The 19,288-nt window shown below is 48.1% G+C and overlaps 1 protein-coding gene across 1 annotated transcript; it reads right to left on the bottom strand.

Annotated features, from left to right (window-relative positions):
* Positions 1-2: 2 nt before the first annotated feature.
* rab3gap2 (RAB3 GTPase activating protein subunit 2 (non-catalytic)) lies at positions 3-13,907 on the bottom strand. Its single transcript, XM_062470358.1, has 35 exons — positions 13,493-13,907; positions 12,335-12,429; positions 11,255-11,375; positions 10,986-11,064; positions 10,535-10,582; positions 10,319-10,394; positions 10,078-10,179; positions 9,827-9,926; positions 9,401-9,499; positions 9,085-9,233; positions 8,891-8,970; positions 8,433-8,522; positions 8,188-8,327; positions 7,791-7,986; positions 7,458-7,601; positions 7,268-7,350; positions 6,934-6,998; positions 6,690-6,780; positions 6,441-6,562; positions 6,104-6,314; positions 5,721-5,818; positions 5,497-5,605; positions 5,237-5,397; positions 4,891-5,065; positions 4,407-4,565; positions 3,983-4,089; positions 3,744-3,810; positions 3,587-3,657; positions 3,442-3,477; positions 3,265-3,339; positions 2,659-2,874; positions 2,435-2,524; positions 2,024-2,257; positions 1,509-1,673; positions 3-1,266 (listed from the first exon to the last, which is right to left on the bottom strand). The coding sequence occupies exons 1-35, from the start codon at positions 13,608-13,610 to the stop codon at positions 1,108-1,110; spliced, it is 4,131 nt and encodes a 1,376-aa protein (XP_062326342.1). The 5' UTR covers positions 13,611-13,907; the 3' UTR covers positions 3-1,107.
* Positions 13,908-19,288: the final 5,381 nt, after the last annotated feature.

The raw sequence follows: 19,288 nt of genomic DNA, 5'->3' as shown, positions 1-19,288 counted from the left end.
CTGTAAGCATGAAACCTTTATTCTGTATTGCGAGAGCACTAAGTCCTCTAGACCTCCAAAACCTACATTATAGGAGGCTACAGGCAGAGCTAGTACAGTACTGAATATAAATAACCCAAAGTAATACCAATCGTTCAAAAAAGAATTATATGATACATTACGTTAAATCTGTGAGAGGGAGGAATGACTAACATTGAAGGAACATGGGTCTGACACATGCGAAGCACCCTGCAATCTACACGGTCTTTGTGTTTAGTTCAGTGAGTGAGAGGTACTGCTCCAGTTTAAATAGAACAGGATGGTTGCGGTCAAAAGAAAATCAAAATGTGGCGATGTGTAGCACTGTTCATTACCTTTTTACAGAAATAAAGAGACAGGGTGGGCAGGTTCTCCACATGTCAAGACTAATCTCCTACTTTGAGATTCTTAAATTGGAAAAATCTTCAGTTTTAGGATAGCCTTCATCTGTGTCTGAGAAATCAGCCCCAAAATGTACATCTAAACAAGAATACAATAATGATGTATTTGATAAAACTAGTTTGAAAGCCTTAAAATGTTACCTACTCTTGATCTTCCTTAAATATATAATCTGAGAATGAATTAGATGTGACACTCTGATTTAAGATGTGCGCTAAACTTCTAATCATTAAAACAAATACCAGTTCTCAAATGTCTCCCTTTATCTGTACATGATAGGAGATTGTCGTGTTTAAGACTTAATCAAGCTCGGTTATTTCTCTTTTTAACTCTGTCCCTTCATCCCTCCAAGCCCAGTTGATGGAAGTCAACAGCATTACATAGTTGCCTTGACAAAGTAACACCAGGGGACTGAACAAAGAGATATATACCAAGGCTAACTCCTTACCCCCCCCCCCTTCTTTTCTATCTTTCCACGTCCTCTAAATCCTCATCCTCTTAACACTCCGAAAGCCGCTAGTGTCTCTCTCTCTCTGCTGACCTTGCCTACTCGTTCTATCTTCCCCTTCTCCCATCAGTCTTTCCAGAGCCTTCCGGAATGTCCCTGCTCCTTCAGTCCTCTCCAGAGCCTTCCAGAATGTCCCTGCTCCTTCAGTCCTCTCCAGAGCCTTCCGGAATGTCCCTGCTCCTTCAGTCCTCTCTCTCTCCCTGCAGGGCGTCCACAGCCTCCAGCAGATGCAGGGCCAGGCTGTACTGGCCGTGGTTCTCTGGCAGCATCTCCACGAGGCGGCTCACCAGTCTGCTGGTCTGGGCCAGGGCCACCAGGGGGCAGCGCAACTCCCCGGGGTCCTACACACACACGCACGCACACGCACGAGTAAATTACACAACAGTTAAGGTTAAAGCTTCTCTGTTTCCAGTGTAGTCAAAGTTGTCACTATAGTAACAGAACCCCTATGCCCCAAGTACATGGGATTGAGGAGTTCGTGGTTTGCACAAACCGACCGTACCGTTACAACCGGTATCAATCATTGTCATAGTTCCCCATAGTTCTGAAGCTCTCAGAGGGCGAGAGGGCCAGGGAGTCTCACCATAGCCTTGAGCCAGGTGCAGAGGGTGGGGGGCAGGCGGGCCAGCAGCTCCATGGCCGGCTGGGTCTGGGTCTGGGTGTGCAGCAGGGAGTAACTCAGCCGCTGGCCTGTCAGCACCAGCAGCTGGGAGCCCAGCACGTCCCTGTCCTCCACCTCCATCATCACCTGGAGCCGGGGGGGGGGGGGGGGGGGGGGAAGGTTTTTTTTTACCGTGGCGTACTGTCACGGGGAGAACGGAAGGTGCACGCTGGCACGCGCGCCGCATGGCCACTTGTGTTAAGGATCCAGTCGGGTGGAGGTGTCTGTGTTGGAGTGCTAGTGTTGCATGAGTGCTCGTTATAAATGTCATTGCTGGTCGTAAATGTCAGGAGGCCCGCTCACAGTGCAGCACAACACACCAAATGTATTTGAAGTACGTTTAGGTTAGTCGATCATTTATTCATGAAGCGTTACTCTTAATTCTCAATCGATTGTTGATCCTGATGAGATACAAGTGTGTGTGTCCGTGTCTTCACCTCCTCAGCTCGCTGGTCCAGGCCCTGGTTGTACAGCTCACACACCAGGTGTCTGCGCAGGATGTCCTGGCTGACCTGCAGCAGGGGCCCCAGGTCCTGACACAGGGAGGGCCACCAGTCGGCCCCGGGACCAGAGTCCCCCGGCAAGGTCCCGGGCGCGCGGCCCGAGACGGGGGCCTCACCTCCCGCTTCCCCCAGGGTCTTCACCCAGCCCGTCAGCACGCGCAGCAGGAACTGAGGGGAGGGGAGGAGGAGCGGGGGGGGGGGGGGGAGAGAGAAGGGATGAGGAGGACGGAAAGATACGCGGGCGGAGAGTCGAAGGTGCGGGCCGATAAGCAGGGCTCACGGCCCCGCACGCGCACACACACACACGCGCGCACATACACACACACACGCTCTTTTGGACCCCACCTCCTGTCGTAGTGAGATCAGCCCAGGGTCCATGTCTCCACTTGGCATCAGCTGGATGGTGGTCAGGTCTCTGAAGAAGGCATTCTTACCCTGGAGCCCAGAGAGGAGAAGAGAGAGAGTGTGTGTGTGTGAGAGTGTGTGTAGGGCAGCGTAAGAGAAAACACAGTAAAAAGTCACGTGCGCCAGGGGGCTCTTGCACGCAATCACACACACAAACACCGGACCTTGCTGTCAAACAGGCTGAGCGGTTTAATCCGGAGGCCAAACGTCATAGCTGCGTGCATGATGGAGGCCAGCAGGCAGTGGTGCTGCACGAGGGGGTAGTGGACCCCCCTCTGATCGAGGGCCAGCTCTGCTATGGAGGCCGGCCCCTCGGCGTTCCCCCACACCTCCTCCACACACAGGGCTGCGTGGGCCACCTCTTCCACGGCCGAGTCGGCCTGCAGCGCAGGAGGAGACAGAGGGAAACACAGGGGGAGGGAAGCGTCATGCGTTTCTGTGAGTGACTGGCAGAGGGAATTGGGAGTGTTAGATAGGAGCGGGATAGGAGGTTCAGACTGAGCAGTTATTATGTCATAATTAAACAATAAAGAGTCAAAGTAAACAATTAAATATTATTTAGTTATAATAATAATAATACCAAAAAAATACAAACATCCAAATTAATTTAATTCCCATATGACCAAAGGAAATAATAATAATTAAGAAAATTGACATGGCACTCAGTAGTACAACAGTAGGATGAGTGTTGAATGGGTTTATGGACTTACGTAGTCAAGTAAAGTAGGAAAGTGAGAGAGAAAGAAGTGGGAATCCAGCGGTCCGCTCACCTCCATCAGGATCTGCAGGAGCTGCACGCAGGAGCCCAGGAAGGACGTCATGGCGCCATCTCCCATGCCCACATCCTGACACACACACACGCACCATTATATTCAAATCGAAACATGCCCTTTTTATGCCATGACAATGCCATGTTTCGTGGAAGAGTCACGTGAGGTGCCACTTACCCTGCGACATAGTCGATCTTTAGGAGCTTTCCCCACCTGAGGCAAAAGGGAGAACAAAATTCAAAGTCACGTTAGTAAAAAATGGAAAAGATAGACCCACTCAGTCCAAATATGCACACACACACACACACACACACACGTATACCTTCTCCATCAGGAAGGCCGCAGCGGAGAAGCGCTTGACAACGAAAGTGCTCCACATCATGGAGGAGATACCTGAGACAGAGAGACCCCTTTCAATATTTCGTATCTCTCGCTATCGTGATTTGGGATGTGGCAAAACTGGCCGTCTACCGACACACCTAGCTGGATGTGAGGACTGGAGACCAGCTTCAAGTGTTCCACAGCCGAGCACAGATGCTGCCCCTCCTACAGAAAGACACAGACGTGTGGATAATGAGAATAATAAATGAGAATAACGATAATGCATATGAACGAGTGTGGGTGTGTGATTATACACTCAAAGGGGACAACACGTGAAATTAAAGCATGTAGCATAATGTAGTGTGTGTGTGTGTGTGTGTGTGTGACATAAACCCACCTCTGGGTCCTTGTTCCACTGCACCACATATTCCCAACAGCAGTGGGCAAACAGCAGGTCAGGACAGAGGGAGTCTGGGAAACGCTGGCACACAGACACCAGCAGCTCTGAAGGAAACACCCAGGACAAAACACATCATTATTTTAAACACAAAATGTATGTATGAGTATAGACACTGCCTTCAATCAATAAAAAACGAGGACCACCAAAGGAAATACCGTATACAGTACAATTAAATATACAGTATGAGCATTAAAGGCAGGATAGGTAACGTCAAACAAAGCCCGGTTGTCAAGCCATTCTTTCCAGAGTGGAACAGACTGACAGAGATTCCCGCCTTTATAGATCGACGAACAACAAGCAGTCTGAAATGGGACGTTGTCAATCCACGTCGGCGGGCTCCTACCCTAGGCTGCCCACTCACCTGCTGCCCTGCCCAGCTCGGCCTCCTGCCCCTTCTCCTGCCCCTCCCCCGGCCGCTCCGTCACCTCGCACCGCCCCCTCTCCTGCAGTCTGTTCCTCAGCAGCTCGGGGCCCAGGCCCTGCCTGAACACCCATTTGGACACGCTGTCTGCGATCCCACCTGGGAGAGGGAAGGGTCGGGTGGCATGGAAGGGAGACCTTCATTCAAATTCAACCGTCGGTTTTCAATAGAAAGGAAAGGAGGCAGTACAGACCAAGGAAAGTAGTTCAGCAGATAGGTAGGTAGGATGGAAGAAACTAAGAACGGGATTAGGGATCGATCCAGGGACAGAGTTCAGGGAAAGACAGGAAGCAGACAGGGCCAAGTGAGTGAGGAGCGGGGAGAGGCAGAACGGACGAGAGAGAGAGGCGCGGAGGGAAAGAAGGGAAAGGAGGATGAGCGGAACCAGCTGCGGGGGGGGGGGGGGGGGTTTCCTCCCTCCTACCTCGCCCGCCCTCCAGGAGGCTTCTGACGGAGCACAGCGGAGGGGCGCCCCCCGGCGTGCCCGGAGGAGGGGGCACGCACAGCAGCGTCTGCAGGGTCAGCACGTCCTCCAGCTGCCTCACGCACACGGCCCACTGCTCCAGCTCCAGCGACACCGCCTCCCAGTCCGACTGGAACTGACAAACGCATCCATAGACATGCTTACATACATATGTGGGGGTCCGGCGGCTGTGTTTGAATCGCGTGTTTGAATGTTCCTCTAAATGTGCGCGTGCTGCCTTCCCGCTCAGTGCATAGATGTATGTCAGAGAGATGGGGAAAAATCACCAAAACCCTGCGTGTCGTACCTTGCTGTCGGCCAGGCTGGTGATGGAGGCCTTGGCGGCACGGTGAGCCACCAGAGCCGCCAGCAGGGCGGCGGCGGAGCTGTGGGACTGGACACACGCAGTGCGCACCTGCAGCCACCAGGGGGAGACAGACTGAGGGTCCCACGACTCCTCCACGGCCCCTGCGGAGGAGAGGTGGTTCGAGGGGAGAAAAAAAGTATCGTGATTCATCTTCCTTTTCGAAACGGTTGGCACAGACGCGTGCTGGAGTGGACGGCCACCTTTCATGGCGCTGAGGGCGGCGAGCAGCGCGTGCAGGTTCCGGACGGACTCTTTGGGGCTCTTCAGGACGTCCTTCTCCCTGTGCAGCCACAGACTGAGCAGCAGGGACTGGGGAGGCAGGAGGAACACACACACACGCGCTCAAATCCAATCTGACCGACACAAATCCTCCTCCCTCTCTTTTCCCCTTCATACTTCTTTGGTTGTTCCGTGGCTCTCTCACCAGTAGTTGCTGGGGGCTGATGCCGGTCTCTTGTAGTGTGTCACACACCTGCTGCAGAGGACTCTCCCCTGTCAGACAGCCCCAGAACAAGAAGCTGCCTGCAAAGAGAACAAGCACACACACTCTTCTTTAGACTCCTCCAACCTCTATGCTAACCCCTTTAATACATCATCTGTGTGTGTGTGTGTGTGTGTGTGTGTGTGTGTGTGTGAGAGAGTGTGAGAAAGAGAGACAGCGACACAGAATCTATTTGAAAGTACGAGTTTGTCAGTGGTTGTGTGTTGGTACGTACATACACGAGCGCAAGGTACAACATCAACATCGTGGGGCCACACATCCATAAGTGTGTGTGTGTGTGTGTGTGTGTAACGGTGCCCCTTTACCAAGTTGATTCCAGTCGGTGTCTTGCCCACGGACCACCTTCACCTCCCCGCCCTGACACTCCATCTGCGACAGGAAGCTCTGCACAGGAAGCGGGCTGTCAGGGGAGTCCTGGGCGAACGAGACGGCGGGGCGGGAGCTCAGCTCGGCGTACCGCTGCAGGGTGGGGCTCACGGCGGCCAGCTCCTCCTCTAGACCCGCCGACAAGTCTGACTGGAGGAGGGGAGGGGAGAGCGACAGACTCAAGTGGATGAAAAGGAACAACGTTGTCGTCGAAAGTATTTTCCTTTCGCGGACACGAGTGTCTGAGCGCGCGTGCGGGACGTGGGCGTGACTCACAAGTTCAGGGTGCGTAGTGGGTCCCCCAATCGTGTAGAGCCGTTGGATGTCTGTGTAGAGCTGGAGAAGCTTGAGCTGGGAGGAGCACAGCTGCAGCAGAGTTTCATCCACTGCCTCGGGGTCTTAAAGGACAACGCGTACATGTGTATGAGGGCACGGACACATTGTGGGAGCACACTCGTGTTATATTGGATGTATAGGCATAATATTAAGGAAGGCACAGACACATAGACGAACACGATGCAGTACCTTGTTCCTTAAGACTGTCCAATAGAGCACGAGTGATGCTGGTCAGGCAAGAGACTGGTGCATTCTTATTTGAAAGCAGAGACTCCAGTGCCTACGAGGTCAAACGGAAGAGAGGGAATAAATACATCGATTACATATGCACACACACATACATACAATTGATATCTATACTATATATATATATATATAAAATATACATATACTATATGAAAGAAATATAGAGAGGAATGCGTGTGAGCATCACCTGTTTCTTAATGGCGGGGTGTTTGATGTCTAGCAGGGCGCTCTTTGCTTCCCTCTCCAAGACATCTGTAGAGAGAAGACGCAGAGGAGAGAGGTCCAATGGAATGTCCCAGACATCCCTCAAACTCCTCCCCCTCCACACACCCTCCCTTCGCCCCCCCTCCTTTCTGTCTCTCTAATGGCCACCTGTCTTTCGCTCTCCCGCGAACACACCGACGCTCCTTCTTCCTCTCCCACTTTGCATATCTCTCTCTCTCCACCGCCCCCCGGCTTCGTCACCCACTTTCTCTCTCACTCGCCCTTTCTTCATACCTCCCCCCCCCCCCCCCTCCTACCTGGCTCCACCTCTCTGCCCCTCAGCACGGCGGTCAGCCTCTTCAGCAGGTGCATGTCCTTGGCCCGCTCGCTCTTCTTATCGCTGCGGAGGGGAGAAAGGCGCGTTGGACGGCGCTAGCAAGGGCGTCCCCCGTCCGCGTGCGCGACGGCCGTGACAGCGTGCGCGTGTGCGCGCGTGCGTGGACTCACCTGAGGGCCAGGTGGAAGGGCACGGTGATGGTGCGCAGCACTCCGGTGGCGGGGTCGAGCAGACACACCTGCTGTGTGTGGAGCTGCCAGCCCTGGCTGGTGACACTGTTCACCCCCATCAACCTGTAGCCTGCGTACAGCAGCCTGGAGGGGAGAGGGGGAGGGGTTTATGTGTGTGTCCACGATGCCGTCCCTCGGAGGAGCCAAGAGACGCCATTTGCGGGCCCTTGCAGATGAGCGCGTGCGTGTCTGTATACATGCATGCGAGAAAGGGCACGCCCGAAGGCCTTTCAGTTAACTTGTGTGTGTGTGTGTGCGCGCGTTCATTTGTACCTGCAGTGTTTGCCCACAGTGAAGGCCCCCACTCTGGGCCCCTGCTGCGTGCCCCACACCTCGAGGATGCCCCTCCGGGGGGCATAGATTACCAGGAACTGGGCATGGCGGCGAGGGAGGGGCGCGGACGGGGAGGACTCGCGCTCGCCCCGCCCCTCGGACACCTGCACCCAACCCAGCTGGGCGTCGCGGTACCCTGAAAGGGGGGGGGGGGGTAATCACTCGTCTCATCACAGCGATAAAACACGTCGCTTTCGTTCCCGTTCATGTGTATATGAAAAAGGCCCGACGAGCCTCCTGAATTCAAATGAGAAAGCTTTATCGCCTTCATCGCGTTGACGTTAGGCTTTTCCGTGTCCAACGGGTTCCAAAGCAGCACGGGCGGCTTCTCCCTTACCCTTCCACATGCGTATCGCGATGCCCCTCGTCACGTCCAGCAGGGCCACGCGGCCAAAGTCGTCCGTCACTCCCGCCAACGTGTTGCAGGGAGACAGACAGATGGACTCGCCGTGGCGACGCGAGTCCGGGAGACCGAATCTGTGCGTTCGGCAGAGCGGGAGCCAGGATGAGTGACAGGCAACGTCGTGGACAAACCAAACTCAGATAATGGGAATGCCTTTGCGGGGCGACAGGATTGGCTACCTGACGGCGAGGGGCGTGGCCGGCTCGACCTTGGGCTTCTGCTTCTGTGCCGGCTCCTCCTCATTTTTGTTCTTCCAACCCAGCCACCCGCTGGGAGAGAGACAGTGACAGAGCAGTGGGAGAGAGAGAGACGAGACCGTTCAGACGAGGGAAGGAGAGGAAGAGGGAATGGAGAGAGATGAGGAAAGGAGCAAAGAAGAGAATGATTGGGGGAGAGAGAAACGCAAATGAGAGGAAGGGGGATAACGAAAGCTGTCAAACGTTGACTGAGGGTGAGCGAGGGGCAGCAACATGACTCTATATATACCTTTTGTGGCCTGCAGCTTGCAGTACTGCTACGTTGCCCAGGGTATTGCTCAGTAAAAGCTTCCGGAAGCCCCTTGGAGTACATCCCAAACACACAACCATAGCTACTTTTATGCATACACTAAAGGCCTCAATACACACAAGAGACTGACCTGGCAGCACTGAAGAGGGCTGAGGTGAGCTTGCTGGCCACAGCTAGTGCCACATGGGAGAGGAGAGGCTGGGAGTTACCCTGGAGAGACAGAGGAGGGGGGACAGTTTGAGCATGTCCTGAAAATGCCCTTTTGACACCCATACTGTTAAACGCGCCAACATACACACACACACACACACACAGTGGTCTGACCTCGACAGCATAGTAGAAGCCAGTGTAGGGTCCTCCACCCACAGTGATGTACTGACTCATTGCGGGAGGGCTACCCTTGACAGAGGCATGGAACCCTCCCAAGATGGAGGCGTTCTTCATCTGGTCAAACACACACAGGGTCATAATACCTAGATAGGTAGAGGAGGGGAGGGGGGGTGCAGAGAGGACAGAAGGGAGGGCGACGAGGGAAACATGGGACGTGAGAGGGGGAGGAGCATCGTTTTCCACAATCCCTCCGTCCCCCCCACCCTTCCTCGGTGTTTGTGTTTCTTCCTCTCTCTCGTCCGAGCCTCACCCACGCTGCTGTGGTCTACAATGGCGTCCATGTCCTGAAGACCCCACTTTTTATAAGCCAGGGGAGGAGGCTGGATGACGTCGCTTCCGGCTGCCGCCGCTGGAACGCAAGAGACAGAGAAACACCGTGTTAGCTCAATGCTGACGGTCAAGTCTGAGAAATAATCACGCAAATACGCTCACGGCATAACACGCGCCGAACCAGAGCTAAGAGCTAATCCTCTCTGCAACAACTATGCAGCACAAATAATCTGTGATTATGCTTGTGGGTACCTGAGTTCATTGTGGCGAATGCTGTCCCCCCCCCCAGTCAGCAAATAAAAGAATATGGATTTATTAATACTATTGTGACTGCTCTGTACTGTGCTACCACCAAGACTGCACACACACACACAGAGAGAGAGAATACCCTCAAACACAAACATACCTCTGGCCACCTGGTTTCTGCAGGCACGTAAAGACTGGAAGAGACTGAATCCATCGATAGTGACCAGAGCTGCTGGGTACAGGATACTCAATTCCTCATGCTGGGACAGAGACAGAGAGACAGAGAGAGATAGAGATGCGGGAAAAAAAAGAGAAAGACAAACAAATTATCTTACGGCTGAATTGTTCTTAACTCTGACAAACATCTGTTCCGGAACCCAGCAGTGGGCATGCAGGACGCGCGGCTCCTACCTGCTCCGTGACCCCGGGGTGTCGAGGGATTTCGTAGGTGCGACATTTCAGTCTCAGCACAGGATCTTCGTTCAGCAGCTGAGCCAGAAGCAGGACCCCGCTCTACCGAGGCAAGACACCACACGACACCACACAGTGCCTTTAACCACCACCTCGCACTGGTCAGCGCTAACTACTGGTGTTCGCCGGTTATGCCTGGCATGGTAGTTGGGACAGGATGACAGTCGTGCAATTGTGGTACCTCGGTGTAGAAACGCACGTAGCCAGAGGAGAAGCCCACGACAATGCAGGTCCAATCTGGGCGACCGGTGGAGCTCCTACACACACACACACACACACACACACACACACACACACACACACACACACACACACAGGAAGTGTCGTCAAACGAGCTTTTGTACTTGCGTTGTGTATTTCCTAAGCATGCACACGCAGGTACACACAGACATCCTACCTCTTCTGGCTGGCCAGGGGGATGCATATGACACTGCTCACACACTCCCTGCAGAGGAAGACAGTGAGGGAGAATTTCGGTTTCTGTCGGTCACTCCCAACCTCCCTTGTCCTTCTCAGGTTTCTCTCGTATGCATTTTCGGGTTTTTTCCCCCACGCGCCGTATCAACTCTACCCTTCTACGCCCTCCTCCCCAATGCTTTGTTCTCCAACCGCATTCATCCTCCTCTGTAGTTTCATTCCTCCCTCAAGCACTCCTCGACCACTCGTCTCCTTCCCCTCTTCTCTTTCTCTCACAAACTCCTCGAAAACATCCATTTCCCCTCCTCCTGTCCATCTCTCGCCCATCAAACCCTTCCTGCTCATGTTCCTATCCTCACCTCTAATCTGTTACTCATCCTCCTCCTCTACCTTGATCTCCCCCACCCCCCTTCGGCCCCCACCATCCTCACCCCTCCTCTATGCTGAGGCTGCCGCTCCAGGACACAGCCAGGGTCATCTCCTCCTTCCCTCTGTCTGTGCGCCATTTTGCTGTGGGGGGGGGGGGGGGGGAATGGAAACAACACGCAGTCAAAATCCATTACTGTTAAAGACAGTGCATGTGGTTGTGGTTAGAGGGCATTATGGCTTTGTAGAGTGTGTGTGTGTGTGTGTGTCTGTGCCTGCATGTCCATAGTCGTGTTTGTGCGCCTGCCCATGTTTGTTTGCAATAAAGACAAACCTGACAGAAAGACAGCCTTGTGTTGGTGGGCCACCACAAGCAGATCAGAGCATGGCGACAAAGACACTACACAGTCCTGCAGCCAGGAGGTGCTCACTGCAGCAACAATCTCCTCCTCTACCTGCAGAGACAGCAGTCCAGAGTCAGAACCCTGTCTAGGCCCGCTTCTCAGTGTTTTTGGCCGTCTTATTTTACGGATGAAGGGCATTCTTTCCCATTGGCCACAGAGAGTGTCTGTGAAGGGCATTTGGTTAGGGTGACTTGTTTAAAATACAGCACACCTGGGGCTGTCTGTCTTGAGTTCCCTGTGTGGGATACCCTAGAGATGGTCAACAGGGGCCTCACTGAGAGTGTTCTGACGTACGATATAACCTGGTAACCCAAACATGGTATGCTGTGTCTTTGGGCTAAGAACAGGGTTCGGATTGTGAACATGTCTGGGGAAATCATAGGTAAACCACGTAGACAGCAGAATGAGATACTGGATATGTGCTCCTCTGCACGCTGATATATTGCAAATTGTTGGGGATCCTACACATCCCCTTTATGTTGAATTAGACAAGCGCCCCTCTGGAAGGCGTTACAGGCTAACTCAAGTATCTACATTCTTTCATCTGAATTTATAAATGAACTTGTGCCCTAGTGTGATGAATTGTAACCTACACTTTGACAGCTGGTATTTAAGGCTCCTATTCGTGGTATTGTGTTTATTATGTGTATGCTGCAAGTGTGGGTCCTGTGTTATGCATTTTTATATGTTCTTTAAGCGAAAGACACATTTACATATGTGCGTGTGTGTGTGTGTGCAGAGTCATAACTATATTCAGGCCGTCCTCTACATGCAGACAAAGCAGGACAGTCAGAACCATGTTTAGGCTTATGATGCGCCAATGGGATTAGTTCCATATCATGAGAGAGATGGAAAGAAAAGTAAGATCCAATGAGCAGCGTGAGTGTCTTAGGAAAGGACAGACACTCACATGGCCGAATAAGGAACATGTGACTTCACCTGTGCATGCATTTGGAGTAGAAGCTTCATTATATTCTTCTGAACTACACATAAATGAGAGAGGTACAGACCGTAGAGTTGGCAGTGGCAGTGGCAGCGCCATCTTCTTTGGCATCAGGGTTTCCCCACGCTTCCCAGTCTGAATTGTCCCACGCCAACTCATGTTCTGAGATAAATATGACAGAAAGAGATAGAGGGAAAGGGAGATGGTTATTAAAATACTATAAACCTTACTAAAATATAAGCCCCCCAAAAAATGTTTTGAATGCTATATAACGAAAGAGAGCATGGATAGATGGAAGTGCAGTAAGTATGCACAGACATCTTTGCAGAGGAAATAACAGAAGGTAAACTATTTGAACTACATCTTTCACATTGGCCCTAGCCAGAGAGAAAAAAAAGCATTAATGGAGTAGGGAATTTAAGATATGGAAGAACAATGAAGTTTGAGATGGAGAAGAGGCTATATTATGAGTGGGTGGTAGACAAAGATATCTCAATTGACATCTGAGGAGGTGTGCTTTGTGTGCGTGTTCGTCTAATATCAGGTCTCCTCATGTCACTATACAACTTATCACATTTAATGCAATTTATATCCAGTTCGTTAATTTATTTGCTTTTGTGTCTGCAAACATTCATCGTTTTCTGTAAAATATCAAGCAATATTAATATTTTCAGCTGCCCTCCTGTTGGATGACTCACACCACAAAAGGTCAGATCCCCATCGGCTAAAAGGGATTCAGCTTCACAGCACCATGCCCGTGTGAATATAAATCCTTAGTATTTGCAGTCAGGCAAAGAGAAACGGATAATCATTTGGGGTATATACTGTATATTGGAGATGGTGCCAATTTGTACTTCAAAGCATAAAATTAAAAAGCTACATTGATACGCATCAGCTAACAAGCGAATGTAGTCTGGTCAGCTGAGCGTAGCTCGCTTGCTGCCTGAATCATTATGCCATGATTCATGGTTTAAAACAAAAAAATACCGTTGTAACGTTAGCCTCTATCTAGCACCAACAACACTGTCCTATTGACAGCCATGGTTTTCTTAATTAAAGACGTGTAGTTATTACTTAGTTCAAATACGCTTTACGTTGCAATATGACGCCAAAAAGTACAGATGCTTTGCTCTTTGCAGATGTTCTTCTCTTTTGAGTAACAGAAGGCATCTCAAACTCAAATGTCACTGACAAGCTACAGTAGCGAGCTAATAGCCATAGTTACCTGGTTGGCTTTTGTCCTCCGAAGAAACTGTAGAGTTATGTTCCTGGTTTTGATATAAGAATTCCCTAACTGCTTTGAGTTCTTGAACCCGACAGAACTCCAACAGGCAGCAGGACATTTCGATCCCAACCCAAGCAGATACAGGGAAATTAGCCAGCCAGCTACTAGCCTGCCAGCAGCACAGTCCAACAGGGTAAAAACAACGTTGCACAGTTGAAGTCTGCTTGTCGTGCTTGCAAATCAGACAGCTATCCTCGGTGTTTTTGTTGGTTCAAATTTAAACTCTAGACTATTTGGAAATATTTTGAGTTACTGTACTGTTCGAACTGTTTCACACCCTCGGTTTAATTTGGTAATGACACATCGCTTTAAAAGTGGAGTTGAGTTTCTAAGACCTTGTCTGGTGTGTATCGCCCCCAGCTGTCCAGGATGGCATTGCGAAAAAAACGGGTTTGGGCTGTATTCAAGATCAACAAAATTTAACAGCAACACACCGTTTACAAACGAATTTCCAAATATATTCATACCCGATGTTACAAATGTTCTTGAATACACCCTGAGGTCGAACGTCACTGCGCAAACTGAATCAACACCATCGTGATGGTGGTTGTTACCATCAAATATTTACTTCACAATTTGCATTTTTCACTCTTGTAAATCTTTTGTTTACAACGCAATGTACTCATCAACTGTTCTGTTCTCTACAAATCGTTATTGGTCCTAAAGTTATTACTCCATTGGCATATAATTAATCGTTTAATAGCTACGGTGGATCGCGAGGTTTAATTTTAAAGGGGGCAACGAGTCATACATACTTCCTGAACGTAGACTAACACTACATTTCAGAATCAAGAGAGAACAGTTACAAATGTCCATCGATGGATTGCAATGAAAATTTAGCTGTGTGAGATATGGTCCATGTTCCATTGTCAGTTCCATTGTCAGTTTATACTATGCAATTTTTAAAAACTCATGTTTAACTCACTTTTAAGTTATGCAAACTTGACTTTAAATGTTATGAACTTGATTGATTGCCTTAATATGCTGCTGACTTGTTCGGGACAGGTACAGTGTATAATACCCATTATCACACAAACTAAGAGCACTATCCAGGTTTATTGAGGTAATAGGTGAAGAGAGGCATTACAACTGTGGCACTTGAGTTTAAAGTCGATAAAAGCACCACTTGGGTGCTAAACGCAACAACCTTATAATTTTGCATGTCATTGATTTAGTATATATGTGTCCAGCACAGGTTTAAATAGGGAAAAAATCTAATTCTGTTGCGGATCTCAAGCATTATTCGGTTTCGTCCAGTAATGCGGTGTTCACTCTACAGGTACCTGTCACAGGTTTATGATAAAGGCCAATGCCGACCGAGACACTGATGACTCAATGCTGGGACAAAGTCCCCTCCAAGAAACACTCAGTAGAGGACGTCAGGAACACCATGAGCCATCTCCTGAAGGGAACACAACTACTGAACCAGTCTGGGATCCACAACATATTGTCCTGTATCAACAATATTAGTGCAGCATTTGTGCTGTGCATACAAGGTGATCTTAATAGAGTATGTTTTTTTTGTTTGTTTTTTACATGATAGGGTACTATTACAGCCCCAATAACAGTCACTCTCTATGTGTCCCTGCAGTACATCCCTGGTTCTGAGGTGCCTCTCCAGTCATTGCACCAGTGTTCAGGATATAAAAGCGGGTCCTCATCAGCCACTAGCACAGGTTCAGTTCCACAACAACTGAACAGGACACACCTTTTTGCTTACATAGTGTAGCCAAGTAGATGTGGCTTTTGCAGAGGTGGGTCCGATGCTCTCTTTCACTGTTCTGGTTCCTTAGGTAGTTTCCCTAATGCTAATTTGTTGGCGGGTTGAGGAATGTCTTCCTTTTTTGCCTGTCTTGATTGTTCATGGTCCAGCCTTGAATGGATCATGTCTAATGGAGTCCGTTGTCTCAGTGAGGAGAGCATACCGGGATGCCCTCAGAGCCGCCCCCAGAACCGCCCACAGTTTGGGCCCCGCCCCTACTTCTGCCAGATCAGAGCAGGAGTTGAAGATACTTCAGAGTCCTGCAGGGAGGAATCGCAGCATTAGTTTTTTCCAAAGGGACCTTTGATACATCCCATGAGTGCCAATTGACCATTAGAGGGCAGTGTAGTACAACCGATGTGTTCAACAATGGATACAGACAGTTGTATCGCAGAGTTTTAATAGTTCACACGAAATAGCTGTAACTTTTTTTTTATGCATTCCACCTCTGACCCATAGCAATGCAACTCTATTGATGTGTATGTTCTTCAGATGTGAATGACAAAAGTTAATTTCCTATGTCTTACCTAACGTGTTCACCAGCTACAGGAATACTATGGTGACTTCTTGATTTAATCAAGGATTGGGGATTCTAACCTGTAGCATACTATTTTCGTAAAAATTCTGTTGGTTTAAGCCTCTGGCACTGTGTCCCAACTCTAAACACATGGTTGTGTTTGAGCAGCACAGCAAAATGGTCAAGGATTACCTTAAGGTGCAGGATTAGTTCGCTCTTCTTGTCCAAAGAAGGTTAGTCACTTAGGTTCTCAAACACAGAGACTCAGACAGTATAGTAACACAATGAACAGGCAGTGTAATAAGGAAATAAGTAGCTTACTGCAGAGTATAGTACTGTGTCAGAGCATATAATGTGATGTTGCCACATATTTCATTCCATGTGATCTTATATATACATATATATTTGATAAATGTTCATGCCTTTTCTAATAGGCCTTTGGAAAACATGGTGAACAAAAATAGAAATGCAACAATTTCATCATTGTTATAGTTTTTTTAAACAGATTGAAACGCATTATTTATTTTAGCTGATGAAATTTGGGATTAGCACCCTTTTACAAATTGCATAGTATTGTTCAGCATACAAACATATAAGGGATGAATGATAACAATATAAAAATGTCCTCTCCTTGTGCTACTCCCAGGAAGCATGTGTTCCCCCAGCTACAGCAGAACACCTCACATCTGCTCCAAGTGCACAACAAGCTCATGGAGAATAACGAGAGCCTGTAGACCTGCTTCCACAGGTGACAGAGACAGCTGGAGCTTGTCCAACACCAGCGGCACAGGAGTTGGACCCCACTGTCCCCGATCCCGTCAACCTCCGCCAGAATACGTTGCAGATACGTTGCATACGACCAGACCGTAGCTCTCCTTCAGCTTCTCCACCTTTCACTTCGACTGACCCGATTACTGTGTCAAATGTTGTGCTGATCCGTTTTGTAGGGAGGTTAAAAGGAAGGACCTTTCATGCCTCCATGCTTAGATGGCTTCTCACCCCTGTTAATTCCAGAGTTGTGTTTGGGGCTGCTGTGTTGAGCAATGTGGCACAAACATTCTTCAAGACATGGTGTGCAACTCAAAAATAATTTATTTCATCACGGTTAGATAGAGTGAACCGCTAAAACATAGAGGCCCTTTCAGCCACCCCCCCCCCTCCACACACACACATTCACTCACTTCTTTAGCAAACAGGATGTATGAAACTGTCTAACACTTGTCAACAACGTAAAAAGGAAGATGACTTGCAGTATTCAAGGTGTTTCCTCCAGCTCACTTGAGGCTTGTTTACCCAGGTACTGGTTGGTTAACGTCACCTGTTTGTATGCCTGCCAAGTCAAACTCTAATAGGCGCAGTCTTGTATTGTGTATTTATTTAATTTTACTGGCCTGAAATTATTATTGCATTTATAGCGGATTTTATCAGTTCTATTGTCGATTCTATTATACAGAATTATTAAGAATATTGTTGATATTTAACACCATATACTAGGTAAGCAACAAAAACAATTCTCACAAGGTTTTAATATCAATGATTTAAATGATACTATTTATATATATATGTAGGCTGCTTATTGAAAGTGTTTGGAAGATTTCTGTGATTCATATCTAGTGTTTGAACAACCATATCACTTCAATGTGTTTCCATAGTAATCTTAATTAGTTCATACCATTGAATAATAATGTTGCCATGTTCAAGACTGTATATGTCTAACCTTTTGCTACACTGTGGTAATTAGACTTCATATCATATTGGCAATGTTTTGCATATGAAACCTGTACAAACAATCCCTCACCCTCAAAAAATCAGCTTGAACCTGGTTTGAACTCACACATATCATATTTCACTCATTAGTTTATCTCAAATCTCTGAGATTTTATGAATTTCAGAGTTGATGATTGTGTTTACTGTGTGACAAACTCCTTGTAGCCCCCCTAGCGTGGCTTGGTTTAGTTGGGCACTTCCTGCTTTTGTCAAGTGTTGCTCAAATATGTATATGTTGTTCCTTTGTTGGGTCAAATTCAGGTCTCTGAAGTAGGTGTGTTGTGTTGGGGGTAATTGCGCTGTGTTTAAGAGGTATGTCGTCTCTGCAGGAATTTGAAATGCATTGTGAGTGAATAAGCCCCTCAGTGACAACTGAAAAATATTGTTTTAGCAGACACTTTATTCCAAGGCAAAAAAAAACATGGGGGATTTCAACCTCTTGAAGTCAAACGCTCTACCACTGAGCTCTGCCCACCCCAGTAGAGAATATCTACTTCGTCATACATTTACACATTTAAAGATCATGTAAACATGTTACATGTATACATGATTGGCAGTCAGAACACTTTGTCCCAACATTGATCTCCATCTTGACTGAGTAAAGCTGTGAGAATCAGTTCTGGTTATTTATATCACTTGACATTGAGAATGTGGGCTGATCTGAATTCAGCTGTACAAATGGGATCTAAGAACCACGAGTCTGTGGCAACCTGATAAAATTTAATATAGCTTGCCATCTCCTCTGGGATTTGTCTCTATATTAGAAATTCAAGCTGTGGCTGTCAATGCTGTCTTTTTAAATGCTTTATCATGGGCAGCCTAGTACATTGAACTAAGTGCAGAATACTATATATCTGTCTGCGTGCTGTAGCCTGTTATCATAAAGAGAGATAGAGGGGGTCTTGGCAGTGTGTTTACAGTATACTATGGATTTAGTGTAGCCTTTTGTGTACATTTAGCTATAAATCTGAATTTAGTCACTGATGACTAATTTTGAGACATGGCCATTCCAAGTATTAATTAGACTGGAGTTTTTTTAGTTTGTTGTAGAATTACACTATTTTAGGCTTTCTTGGTTGTTGTAGTGTGGGTGGATAGCAAGCTTATAATAGCCCACTGGAGCCCACTCCATCCTGGCAATATTCTTTTTATTTAATAGTATTTAATGTGTTAGAAGGGCTCTTTTTAGTATGTTTTATATCTTGGAGGAGGGGGGTTCACCATTCCATTAACTCTTGAATTGTTGGCACAAATGGTAAAGCTGTGTAAACAACTTTACCAGAAAAGCCAATAATTATGGAGCCAACTGAATATATATGTTTTTTGTTTACAGAGACAATTCAGTCTAATATTGCCAGCTAGTCATTATGTAATTTAGTTTCAGTCTTGCATGTAAGGCAGAGACTGATCATGTTTGCGTCTTCGTATATTAATGAGTGTTGTAATGCTTCTAAAGAACATTCTGCCTCTGAGGGCATAGATAAGGTTATTCACAAGAAAAATATTTGACAGATCGATAATGTGCAATAATATTATGTTTTTAAATTCATTCCATTTTTATCTTTCATAGTTTTGACTTTACATACGCTTACAAAATGTAGTTCTTGTTTTTTTTTACTCACAATGGGTGATTCATATGATCTTTTGCGATTCACCATCACCACACCAGTCTGTCTTTAAGAGTAAAATA

The sequence above is a fragment of the Osmerus eperlanus genome, chromosome 9 (assembly GCF_963692335.1).
Source record: "Osmerus eperlanus chromosome 9, fOsmEpe2.1, whole genome shotgun sequence".
NCBI lineage: Eukaryota > Metazoa > Chordata > Actinopteri > Osmeriformes > Osmeridae > Osmerus > Osmerus eperlanus.
The sequence above is the reverse complement of the archived record's forward strand: the minus strand, read 5'-3'. Positions and strand labels throughout refer to the sequence as shown.

Bases quoted from the DNA above. Each gene is read 5' to 3' on its own strand.
- rab3gap2 (XM_062470358.1), bottom strand. From the start codon at position 13,610: ATGTCCTGCTGCCTGTTGGAGTTCTGTCGGGTTCAAGAACTCAAAGCA. The intron at 11,376-12,334 runs GTCTGTACCTCT...CTGTCTCTGCAG, and splicing joins CTGCCACTGCCAACTCTACG to GTAGAGGAGGAGATTGTTGC. The intron at 5,398-5,496 runs GTGGCCGTCCAC...TCTCCTCCGCAG, and splicing joins CGCCCTCAGCGCCATGAAAG to GGGCCGTGGAGGAGTCGTGG.